Genomic DNA, 13,304 nt, shown 5'->3' with positions numbered 1-13,304 from the left:
CCCCGTGAAGTAGTTCAGAGGTCAGATCGTCGAGCAGTCACTACAGGCAGCAGTTGGAGTCGTGTGAAGACTGCATCACTGCCATCCACTTTTTACTCAAGACACCTTCCTCATGTCTCCATAGCTGAGACGAAGAAGTCAGTAAATGAGGAGGATCAGGGGAAATCAGCTGGGTCAACAAGAAAGACCACAATGGCAGCAGCACAGGGTAAAACGGTCCCTAAAGCCAGTCCCTTAGGCAGATTTGTAGCATCAGGAGCACCTGTCTGAGGCACCGGTGGTTCGGTGGTAGAATTTTTGCCTTCATGTGGGAGGCCTGAGTTCTGTTCCCAGTCAGTGAACCACACACACAGCTACCACCCGTCTGTCGGTGGAGGCTTCTGTGGTGCTATGATGCTGAGGAGGTTTCAGTGGAGTTTTCAGCCATAGGCAGACTAGGAAGAAAGGCCTCGAAATCTACTTCTAAAAATCAGCCTATAAAAACTCTCTTGGCATGGCACTGGGTGCTCACCCAAGCCCCACCACTAGGGCTTTTGGGTTCACGGCAAGGGTGGCCCTGCAGGCTGAGAAACTGGACCACCATGCTGAATGGTTTAATGTGTACAACAAGGTCTACATCATCCTGAGCACCCGTGAGTGTGCAGGCCTTTTAGAGAGGGACATAGACGTGGCCAGCTTCATTGAAAAAGTAGCAGTGTCCATGACATAGGCTATCCTTCCTTTTTTAATTCCTCAGGGGAGATGGGTGGCCAAATTGGGAATTCAGAGACAGACCTGGGAGCCCTTGGTCCCAAGACCTTGCTGACTCACAATTGCCAAGTCCACCCTGCTGCCTCTATTTGGGAGTGAGTCCTTGCTGTAGAAAGGAGAGGACCCCTTCACTGACGTTGCCCTGTATGCCACTCTCTTCATCCTTGGGGCTCTGTTACATGTACGCTAATCTGAATAAGCTCTTCCCTTTCCTTGCAACTTCCAGCAGTCATGATTTTCTTTCCCAGCTACACACTTTCTGATTCATTTCCCAAGAAGCTGTCGTAGAGGAGGACACCAAGTCTTATCTTAAAAACCAGGACCCTAAAGTAAACCCTATCCTAAGTGACAGAAACATATGTGTTTTATGCCTCAAATAAAACTATTGTGTCACTCAAAACAACAAAACAAAAAAACTCTATGGATCACAATGGTCCAATCCACACCAATCATCGGGATGGTGCAGGACCGGGCAGCATTTTATTCTGTTGTGCATGGAGTCGCCATGAGTCAGGAGCTTACTCCATGGCAGCTAACAACAACAAGTACCTGTCTATCAGAGCTGAAATGAGCCATGTGAGGTTGTATGAAACCAATGCAAGGAGTGTGCACTGGGCCAGGATGGGGAGGAGGTGAGAGGGTCAAAACTGGAAGTTCATAAGCATGTAGAGATGAATAAGATAAGAGCAAATAGTGTAGGATCCTTGAAGGCTTGAGACTGTATTCGCTCTGTATATTCTGTGCCTCGTGCGTGAATTCTGAATACTAAAAAGGCTTTTGGGAAGGGCTTGCTAATCTGGTGTTCATTGACCTCTTGGTTCCACGGATAGATGTCAGAGGGTCCATGAACTTATATAGGGAAAAAGTTTGTCTTTATTTTCACTCATCTTTGACCAAAAATTAGCGCTCCCTTCAATTACATATAAAGCCAACAAACCAGGGCCATATTAGCAGTATCGTGGCTTTGTCACCATGAGACATCAGATATTTTATATCACATTACAGTTATTTTATAATATTCTTTATGCTTGTCAAAAGCATGCATTTAAAAAATCCACATTGGAGGCACACAAAGATGCCCTCATGTTATCATGCTACCAATTTGATTTTTATGTTTGGATAAATGTATGTCCATATACAATGACTTTGTAATTTTATGTATTTTATTTGTAGGCATCTAAAAACATTTGTGAGAAAGGATCCATAGGCTTTACCATTTTGCCAGAAGGGTCAGGGCTGGAAAGCTCCTGCTTCAGGGGAAACCTGTGCATTCAGGTTGCTGGACTGTGGGTTGTGCATCACTGGTTACAAGTTATCAGGGTCACCATGGAAGTTCCAGAAGTCAGGTGGGGAAAGCTGAGCTGATGTTTAAGCCAGGAGGTTTCACTGATAAAGAAGGAGGCTAGTGATCCAGGCCACTAAGTACAAACTTGCATGGTATTATGCTTGCATGGCCAATCTCGTATTGGGTCCAATTACAACACAATCATGGTTAAGAACTCCGGAGCTACGTCAAAGAAATGTGGAATCCTTGAAAATAAGGGTAAAGAGGACCAATCTGCAGGTAGAGTTATTAGCAACCTACCTTTCCTCACAGAATTATACTCTTACTTACTCATCTGAAATTAACCGTAACTTGTTCTAAAATAGACAAGTGATTATTTTCTGGACTGTGTTTTTTAAAAAAGTTGACCCCTTTGAACAGATACTTCTCAAATGAAATGGTCAATAAGCCCATGAAAAGGCACCCAACACCTTCAGTCATTAGAAGACTACAAATTAAAACCACATTGAGATATCACCTCACACCCACCTCACACCCACTGAGAAATGAAATTAAAATGATTGACAATACCAAATGTTGGTGAGGATATGGAGCAACTGGAAATCTCTTACATTGCTGGTGGGAACTTAAACTAGTACATACTCTTTGGAAACTGGCAGTTTTTAATAAATGTATATGTCTCCTATGACCCAGAATGCACTCCTAGGTTTTTACCCAAGAGAAATGAAAGCATATACCCACAAAATGACTTGTACAAGAATATTAATAGCAGCTTTATTTTTAATATCCAGAAACCAAAAGAAAGAAACAACCCAAGTGTTCATCAACAGGCAAGTGGATAGATGACTTGTGGTATATCTATTCAATGGAGTATTATTCACCAGTGACAAAGAGTGAACTACTGATATAAGCAACAATATGGATGAATCTCAGAGACATTATGTTGAGTGAAAAAAACCAGACATATAACAGTATGTAGTGTATGATTCCATTTACATGAATTTAAAAGTAAATAAAACTCATCTATGGTGAAAGAAATCAGAATCATGCAGGGTGTGGGGCATTGACAATAGATCTTGCTGGTTTGATTGACATGTTCTATACCTCAGGTTTAACGTTGTTTACGCAAGTGAGTACTTTTACTAAATCTCATCAATCTGTGCACTGAAGATAAATGCATTTTACCTGAATTGAAAAAAAAAAAGGTGGAACCTGAGTTCTTCCTTCTGGGAAACACATGGGAACATTTCTCATGCCTCAGTTTTTTGCTCTGTAAAACAGAATTAATATATTCTCTCTTCTTTTACACATATTTGGAAAAAATGGATTGGATAATGTACATAAAGCCTTTCGAGAGATGATCAAGGAATACGGATGGTATTATCAGCTTATCAGAGAGTAGCTTTTCATATTAAAATAGCTTCATCCCTTCCCCCAACCCTCCATGGCTCCTCACTGACATGAAGCCCTGGCAGGGAGGAGGTTGCTAATGCCAGCAGCTCCGTATGTGTAATATTTGGGGATTTTCCCCTTTTTCTATGCTTTCCTTCCCTGAAGAACCAGTCAGAACATGTAGAATACAATTAAACTATGATGTTTGAACTGGTGCTCCTATGAAATAAAAGCAGTATTGTCTTTGTGGCTAGTATATGGCTGAAGGCCTACAACCTTGAGGGAGAAGTAGAAGCAAAGCAGACTCATTGTCGGTGACACGTTTGGAGTGTCAGAAAGTGGTAACTCAAGAGGTGCAATACCATGATGGATGAGAAAATAGAAAGCACTCTAAATATTTCATTTAAAGCAGAGTTAATGCAGGAAATTGTGATTTGCATCGGTTTTAGTTTCTTAGGGAGCCCTGGTGGCACAGTAGTTAAGAGCTTGGGTGCTAACAAAATGTTGGCAGTTCAAATCCACCAGCTGCTCCTTGGAAACCCTATGGGGGCAGTTCTGCTTTGTCACTATGAGTCGGAATCGACTTGATGGCAATGGTTTTCGTTTCTTAATGCTGCTATAACAGAAATACCACAAGGGGGTGGCTTTAATGAACAGAAATTTATTGTCTCACAGTTTAGGGGACTAGAAGTCCAAATTCTAGGGAAAGGCTCTCTGTCCTCTCTGGGGAAATCCTGGTCTGTTTCAGCTTCTCTTCCTCCATTCCTTGGCTATTTCCACCTGGCGTCAATCGTTCTCCACTCATGCTTGCCTTGCTTCTCTGCCTAATCTGCTCTTTTTATATCTCAAAAATGATTGGCTTAAGACACACCCTACCTACACTGATCTAGCCTCATTAACATAACAAAGAAAACCCTCTTTCCAAATGAGATTACATCCACAAGTATAGGGGTTAGGATTCCAAACATATTTGAGGGGGTGGGACACAATTCAATCCTTAACACCATCCTTAAGCGATGGAGAAGCTCGGGAGGCAAACAGGGGACTGTGAGGCAACCTAGAGATTAAACCCACAGGAAGCCACTTCCACTGCCAGGCTGGCAGGACAAAGGGAGAAGGTGGTGTTACCAGAGCCTAGGAGCCAACGTTGCCTCTTGGCGGAGGCTAAAACCAAGGTAGGCTTGTCTGGAAGAAGCCGAGCCATAGAGAAGGTGCAGCTGCTGCCAGAGAGGAAGGAAGAGAAATACCCTGGCTTCTCGTTTTCTCGGCTCTTTAGTTTCTTGCCAGGACCTTCCATTGGCTGTACCCAGCTGGCAGGGAGCCTGGATATGCTACCTGCATGAGTCACCCCCTGCATTTCAGAGCAGAGGAGGGGACAGTCGAGGAATGGATGTAAGAGCAGACATGCCAGGCATACCCTGTCCCTCCTGCCACCCCACACTCCCTGCCTCCCAGCCTTCCAAAGCACTTCACTGACAGGAAGCCCTGGGAGGAAGGAGATTGTTAATGTCAGCAGCTCCAGATTGCAGATGATGGGGCTGGTAACTCACCTGTGGTATTGACACTGAAACACTGCAGGTGGGGCCCAGTCCTGGCCCACCATTCAAGAAGAAGTTGGCACCTGGAGAGATCTGAGTAGGCCTCTGTACTTGGGGGTGGAGGGATGGCAGCCACATCTACAACCTGTTTTCAGGGGTCTAGGGAAAATCACGTTGTATCTCCCCACTCTGTAGTTTCTTCCACATGACCAGCTGATGTTCCCAAATCTACAATTAGAGTTTTATTCCTTTGGCTCAAACCACATACAGGAGTAGGTCCTTGGGAGGGAATATATTATCACATTCTTTCCTTAGAGGAGATTTTGATATCCAGAAGGGTAGAAAGAAAATGGGGCAATGGTGGTTCAGGGTAGAGTTTCTGCCTTCCATGTGGGAGACCCAGGTTTGCTTCCCGGCCAACATACCTCAAGCACAGCCACCACCTGTCAGTGGAGGCTTGTGTGTTACTGTGATGCTGAGCAGGCTTCAGTGGTGTTTCCTGATTAAGGTGGGCTAGGAAGAAAGGACTGGCTATTTACTTCTGAAAATCACCCAATAAAAACCCTATGGATCACAACAGTCTGATCTACAACCGATCATGGGGATGGCATAGGACCGAACAATGTTTCTTTCCATTGTGTATGGGGTTGCCATGATTTGGGGTTCTACTCGATGGGAGCTAACAACAACAAAGAAAGAGAAAAAAGAGCAAGGAAAGAAAAAGGCCCCAGTGGTGTGGCTGGGGACATAGATGACAGGCTATTTCAAGGTATGGCCCCAGACAGCCTTGGGTAGGGAACAGGCCTACCTCTAACATTTGTGGTCCTGGGGCAGGATTACAAATGGAGTTCCTGGGTAGTGCAAATGCTTAAAGTCCCTGGCTGCTACTCAAAAGGTTGGCAGTTTGAATGTACCCAGATGCACCTCAGAAGAAAGGCCTGGATATCTACTTCTGAAAAGCCAGTCATTGAAAACCCTATGGAGCACAGTTCTACTCTGACACACATGAAGTCAGAACAGACCCAATGGCAACTGATTATATACTTTATATCTAAATATTTTAAATATATAAAACAAGTCCAAAACTAAACAACAACAAAAAACCAGACTCGATGCTGTTGAGTAGAACTGCCCCATAGGGTTTCCAAGGAGGGGCTGGTAGATTCAAACTGCCAGCCTTTTGCTTAGCAGCCAAGCTCTTAACCACTGTGCTACCAGGGCTCCAAAACTACTAAAAATGATGTATATTCTGTCCTTCTATATTGATAAATCTATCTTGATAGATATACCTTTATAGAAATTAAATTTGAAGGCCAGGTTCAAATTTAGAATCCTTGGATCCATCCACTACTAACCGAATGGTTGAAGGTTCCAGTCCACCCAGAGGTGCCTTGGAGGAAAGGCCTGGTGATCTGCTTCCAAAAAATTAGCCATTGAAAACCTTGTGGAGCACAGTTGTACTCTGACACACACAGTCGCCATGAGTTGGGGTCAATGGGACAGGAAGCGGTCAATGATCTCAGAGCCCAGAATCTGTGAGAATAGTGGTTCTTCGCTGGGGGAGCTCTTCTCTGGGAGAAGCCCAGTACAACCAGCCAGTGCCCAAGTCCAGGACCTTTGACTTCTCACCTCCCTCCCCTTCCCAGGAAGAGATCAAAATTGCTCAGCTTCCCCAGGAACTGCTGGGAGATGAGAGTGGGGGTGGAGGTGGGTGGGTTTTTTTTCATTGGCTTCTGCAGCCTTACCTGGGACTCTATTCCAGTCCCTACAAGCCCTCAGGTCCCTCTCCATGACCCTTTTTTTCCCATTATGCTTCTCTAAAGGAGGCTTTTAAGGCCTTTTCTGCCTAGTTGCTCCCTCCTCCCAATGAAATTTTGATACCACAGATACACCGTATATTTGTTGATGTACTACATATATATATATATATATATATGTGCTTTATACATAAAAACAGTGCTTTTTTTAATCTTCCTCTACCCCTCTCCCTATCTGTCAGTCTGTCAGACTGTGGCAGCTTACATGTTGCTGTGATGCTGGAAGCTATGCCACTGGTATTTCAGATACCAGCAGGGTCGCCCATGGTGGAAGGTTTCAGCAGAGCTTCTACATTAAGGCAGACTAGGAAGAAACGCCTGGTGATCTACTTCTGAAAATTAGCCAATGAAAACTTTATGGATCACCACAGAACATTGTATGGCTCACTTTCTTCGGACATATCATCAGGAGGGATCAATCCCTAAAGGAGGACATCATGTTTGGCGAAGCAGAGGGCCAGAGAGGGAGACCTTAGGTGAGATGGATTGGCACAGTGGCTGCAATGATGGAGTCAAACATGCTGGCAATTGTAAGGATGATGCAGGACCGGGCAGCAATTTGGGTACATGTGGTCATCAGGAGTCAGACTCAACGGCAGCTAATGACAACTCCCTTGCCCCAACCAATTCTTGTCCCCGTTGAGAATGAATGATAGCAACGAAAAAGGCTGCCATGTTTGAGATCCAGACCACTCACTCTCAAACCAGAGTGAGGAACGAAAAAGCCCCCCAGAGAGCTTAGAAAACCAAGCCAAATACAGGGGGAGTCTGACTCTGCAAAAAAGGCTCCAGCATCTGCATTCTTGCTTGAAGACATATGCTAACCTCCAAAAATCTGAACACTTTCAAGAGGCAAGGCTGATTCAAGATGGCTGTAAATTCTCTGACACTCTTCCCATTGAAAAGTGGGGCATATTTCCCCACCCCTGGAATCTGGGTGAACTTGGTGAGTAACTTACCAAGAGAGTACAGTAAAGGTAACTTTGAGCCAGGTTCCAAGCTCAAGACCTGAGAAAGTCATAGCTTCCACTTTCTGCCTCTTGGAACTCTCTCTGGATGCCTGCCCTAAGCTACCATAAAAAGTTCTACCACCATTAGGCTGGAGAGGCCCCATGTAAGCGCTCCAGCCAACAGTCCCAGCTGAGCCTTGCCTTTCAGCCCCATCCCTGCTGAGGCAGCATGCTTGTGAGAGAAGCCATTTCGACTCCTCCAGATCAGCCCATCCACTATCTGAGATCTGCTCAGTGACCTCCACTGACTATACGTGAAGCAGAAGAATCAACTTGCTGAACACCTCCTGAATTCCTGACTCACAGAATCATGATATATTAAAATGTCACTAAGTGTTGGGTAATTTATTTCACAGCAATAGATAATCAGAAGAAAATATAAAAGGGGCCTCCTCCCTCCCCTTCAGTTATTTAACTTACCCCTGACAGACAGCTCTGGTCTCATTAGGAACTCATCTACCTGAAGGCCAAAGTTGGCCAGAACTGGATTTTCCCAAAATTCTGAAAATGTTTTTTATTGTCTCCCTTTAAGTTCAGTCATAGTGTCCTGGCAGGATCCCAGGCTTTTCCAAACTGTTCTCTTCTTTGTCTCCGCCTGACTAGCGAGATCAGATGCAGGGTGCAGTGGCCTGAGTCTCCTTGACCACTTACTCTCCAGGATGTGTTCTGCCACCGGGGCCCTCCCAGCTCCCACTGGGCTAGAAAATCAGACTAGAATTAAAAGCAGAGATTCCAGAATCAGACCTGTTCCTGGGACTCTGTTGGGGAGTTGAGGGACACAGTGGGCTTTCTATAACTGGTGAATTCCCATCATGCTCTTCCCAATCAGGCAGAAGAGACAGGAAGATAATACCTTGGGATTTTTTAGTCTGATCTTTAGTTTTTCCTCTCCACTCCGCTTTACCCATCATTATTTGCTTCCTCCCCTGGGAAAATTCTCCCTGATGTACGTAGTACTCACTTCCTGGCTATTGGTCCCTACAGTCACCTTAGTTCTAGCTTTGCAGAACATAGAATCCTGAGGTGTTCCTTAGAACAGCTCAGATTTTTCACTGGGGCCTTGGACTTCACCTGGCCCTTGAGGATTTACCTAATAGGGTATGTGAGAAAAACTACTGAGATGGCTCCTACTAGCCCAACAATGAAAGAGAGATAGAAAGTTGGCCTTGCTGTCCAGCATCTGCTTGCCAAAGAGCCCCAGAAGCTAGACTCTGGCCTTCCAGCTGTAGGGAACACCATTATCAGTGGAAGGGGTGGCACACTGACCCTATTATTCATGGAAGAATTGGAAAACAAACCTTCAGGGATATTGGGTCATGAGCTGGAAGAACTGGAACGCTCTACTCTATGAGCCTGAATCAGCCATCAGGCAATACCATTTGAAGGAGAGTTGGCTGCTAAAGTCTCTGGTACCCAAGCCGGGGGAGATGTTATTAGCACCTGTGAGATAAACACATGCTTTTAGCTGTTAGCTGTTCTGCCACCTGCCAAAACAAGCCCTTGGGAGCTTGTCAGCTTCTGAGGGGTGTAGTCCAGACCATTTCCTTGCTCTGGGCAGAATGCTGCAGACCAGAATAGCTCAATGAGTCAATGAACATCCTGACAATGGAGCTGAACTTGGGAGGGAAGACTTAAGGTTCATTATCCAAAACTGAAGCCTGGAGAAACAGGGCCCCTTGTTGACCTTCCCAGCGTGACTCATGACCCACATGCCAGGCTCTAGCCTAGGGATGTTCCCTGTCTTAGTCATCTAGTGCTGCTAGAACAGAAATACGACAGATAGATGACTTTAACAAAGAGAAAATTTATTTTCTCATAGTCTGGTGGGCTAGAAGTTCAAATTCAGGGTGTCAGCTCCAGAGGAACGATTTTTCTCCCTGTCAGCTCTGGAGGAAGGTCCTTGTCGTTAATCTTTCCCTGGTTGAGGAGCTTCTCAGCAGAGGAACCTCGGGTCCAAAGGACACGCTCTGCTCATGGCCCTGCTTTCTTGGTGGTATGAGGTTCCCAGCTCTCTGCTTGCTCCCTTTCATCTCTTCTAGGATAAAAGATGGTGCAGGCCGCACCCCAGGGAAACTCCCTTTACAGTGGATCAGGGATATGACCTTAGTAAGGGTGTTACATTCCACCCTGATCCTCTTTAACATAATCTAATCTCGCCTCATTCACCACAGGCAGAGACATCAACCACAAAATGGAGGACAACCACACAAAACTGGGAATCATGGCCTAACCAACTTGACACATATTTTTGGGGGACACAATTCAATCCATGACAACCCCATGGTTATATCCAGCTTCCTTCCTCAGATGTGCTGGTGTTGGTATTCATTCTTATAAACTTTTAGAGCTTCTTGAGGGCAGAGACCTTGGTCTTTGCATGCTCTGGATAAGGTCTCCCGCACTTGGAGTTGCCCTAACAAAAACTGTTAGCAATAACAGCACTGTAGAAGCAAGCTCATCGTTCATTGTAATTGCTGATAATATTATTTTCCACTAGAATCCTTATAGTGACTGGACAGCCTTTGGCCTGGTGCTGATATTTTTGTTGGGCACTGGTGGTTCAGTGGTAGAATTTCACCTTCCATGAGAGAGACCTGGGTTGAATTCTTGGCTGGTGTACGTTATGTGCAGCCATCACCCATTGGTCAGTAGAGGATTGCATGCTGCTATGATGCTGAACAGGTTGCAGGTTGCTGTGATGCTGAACAGCACAGCTTGCAGACCAAGATGGACTAGGAAGAAAGGCCTGGCAATTTACTTCAGAAAATCAGCCAATGAAAGCCCTATGTACAACAATGGTTTGATCCGTAATCGATCATGGGGTGGTACAGGACTGAGCAGCATTTCTTCTCATTGTGTATACGGTTGCCACAAGTCAGAGACTAACTTGATGGCACCTAACAACAACATCTGTTCTTGTTGGTGATGAGAAAGCTTCCCTTGTCTAGATAGAGGGACTGCAACTCACACGACCAGCCCAAGTTTGCCCAAAGCAGTCATGGTGACCCTCACCACACAGATCCCATCCCTTCCCCCTTGCTACCTTCAAGTATGGTCCCATTTACACCAGAAAAGAACACTGACGTAGGGAGCAGTCCTTAATGCCCTTGATTTACTTGTAGTAATTCCAGACTAGAAAGGGAATGTGCAAAGTTTTCAGTCAATCTTGAAATTTGAGAAAACTTGTGACCGAGCTGTCTCTTAGTTTCGGAACAAGATAATACCCCTCACAGCTGTTATCTCTGGGCGATCAGGTAGAGTGAGGGCAGGATCACATCCTTTATGTCTAACATGTTAATAACCCCAGCCTGTGGAAGGACCACCAAGTCCTCTCTACCATAGCAGTGAGATTCTAGGGAGTCAGGGCTCGTTGCTCCCTGCTGCCTTGTGCTTCATTGTGCGGAGCTAGACACGTACGGGAGACCCAAGGGCTTCCCACCTCCAGCGTCCTCCATTTGCAGCTCTCACCTTGCTCCTTAGAGAGCCAGGGGCCTGGTTCTCAGGGGCTGAAAGAAACCTTTGTACACCTTTCCAGAACACATCTATGATCCATGTATCACACTGAATTCTTCCCTATTAGAAACACCTTCAAAAATTCAGACATAGCAACTTCTTTCCCTAGTATCTTTAAAAGAATTGAGATGGAATGTAAAATGGTGTAGTAGCTGTGGAAAACAGTTTGACAGTTTTGAACAAGTTAAACATAGAATTACCATATGATCCAGCAATTCCAATTCTAGGTATATACCCAAGAGAATTGAAAGCAGGAACTCAGACACTTGTACACCTATGTTCACTGCAGCATTATTCACAATAGCCAAAAGGTGCCAACAACCCAAGTGTCCACCAGCAGATGAATGGATAAACAAAATGTGATCTCTACATACAACGGCAGATTATTCAGGTATGAAAAGGAATGAAGTCCTGCTACATGCCACCACATGGATGAACCTTGAAAACATGATGCTGAGTGAAAGAAATCAGACTCAAAAGGGTAAAGATTGTATGGTTCCATTTTTATGAAATACATAGAACAGGCAACTTCGTAGAGACAGGAAATAGATTATAGGTTACTAGGGGTTGGGGGGTAGAGAAATGGAACATATGCTCGATGGGTACAGAATTTCTTGTTAGGGTGATGAAAATGTTTTGGAAATAGATGGTGGTGTGGTTGTACAACATTGTGAAGGTAATTAGTGCCATTGAATTGTACACTTAAAAATGGTTAAAATAGCAAATTTTATTATATATATTTTATCCCAATCTTTTTTTTTTTTTGAAGCATTAAAAAAAAAAAAAAGACCCCAGATGACTTTGATGTTTGATAGACAATGTCCAACACAGCAAAGTGCACATGGGAGAGGGAACCAGCTTACCTTCCCTGGACTCCTGACAATACTGGCTATAGGTACTGTGTAGAACACTGAGTCTCATTTTGAGAAGCAGCTCAGTATTTAGCATTCAAAAGAAGTTCACAGTTTCAAAACACATGGGGAAGGCACTCAGGAAAAGGAGCAGCAACAGAGGCAGAGAGGCCTGGGGTCATACAACTCAGGGGTCCCAGGGAAAAATGCACGAGATGGGCAGAGGGAGCAATGCAAGTGGGTGGGCGAGGGAAGGGGTGACTCAGATGGAAAGAACACCAAAGAGGAGGGAGAGGGGAGATGAGACTGGTTTTTGAGGGGTGTCACAAAGTAAAAAAAAAAAACCAAACCCGTTGCCGTTGAGCCAATTCCAACTCATAGAGTAGAACTGCCCCATAGAGTTTCCAAGAAGCACCTGGTGGATTGGAACTGCTGGCCTTTTGGTTACCAGCCAAACTCTTTACCACTACATCACCAGGGCTTCCATCAGGAAGTCATTTTATGTCAACGACAATAAGACGCTTGGAGAAGTGACCTTGGTTTTCTGATAGGAGAAACAATGTCACATTTTCTTAAGACTGATATTTTGGGGAAGAAGTTTCCCATTTGAAGCTAAATTTAGTTTTCCCCATCTGGAAAAACGCTTTGTTCGTAATTTCCCTCAAACGTTTACAGCTTTGTAACAACTTGAGCTGGTTGATCTAGCATGTGGGATATTAAAAAAAGAAATCTTACAAAAGTCTCTACATGAAGTGTTCTTGTGCTGCAACAAGGACTTCCCCTTTTGTACCTGGAAACCGTGGTGGTGTGGTGGTAGGGAGTGATAGAGCTGACTGGACTTCTTAGGAACTCACAAGGCAGCTGGCCTCGAGAGATCAGCGAAATAAAACAACGGCGTGTTACCCCAACATTACGCTTTTGTTCCTCAGGTCTTGAGGGGAGACATTATTCATTCAGTCAGGCAGTCGTTTATTCAGTTGACAAATAGTTATTTGTTGTTGTGTGCTCTTGAGTCCGTTCTGACTCATAGCGACCCTATAGGACAGAGTAGGACTGCCCTATAGGGTTTCCTAGGCTTTAATCTTTATGGGAATAGAGCAGCAGGTCTTTTCTCCTGTGAAGCCGTTGGTGGGTTCAGACCACTTTTT

The 13,304-nt window shown here is 44.7% G+C and overlaps 1 protein-coding gene across 1 annotated transcript; it reads left to right on the top strand.

Annotated features, from left to right (window-relative positions):
• The first annotated feature begins 493 nt into the window (after positions 1-493).
• LOC126082505 (pterin-4-alpha-carbinolamine dehydratase-like) lies at positions 494-709 on the top strand. The gene has a single exon (XM_049895009.1). The coding sequence runs from the start codon at positions 494-496 to the stop codon at positions 707-709; it is 216 nt and encodes a 71-aa protein (XP_049750966.1).
• The last annotated feature ends 12,595 nt before the right edge of the window (positions 710-13,304 follow it).

This window comes from Elephas maximus, chromosome 9 (genome assembly GCF_024166365.1).
Source record: "Elephas maximus indicus isolate mEleMax1 chromosome 9, mEleMax1 primary haplotype, whole genome shotgun sequence".
NCBI classification, from domain to species: Eukaryota; Metazoa; Chordata; class Mammalia; order Proboscidea; family Elephantidae; genus Elephas; species Elephas maximus.
This window is presented reverse-complemented; position numbering and strand designations above follow the sequence as displayed.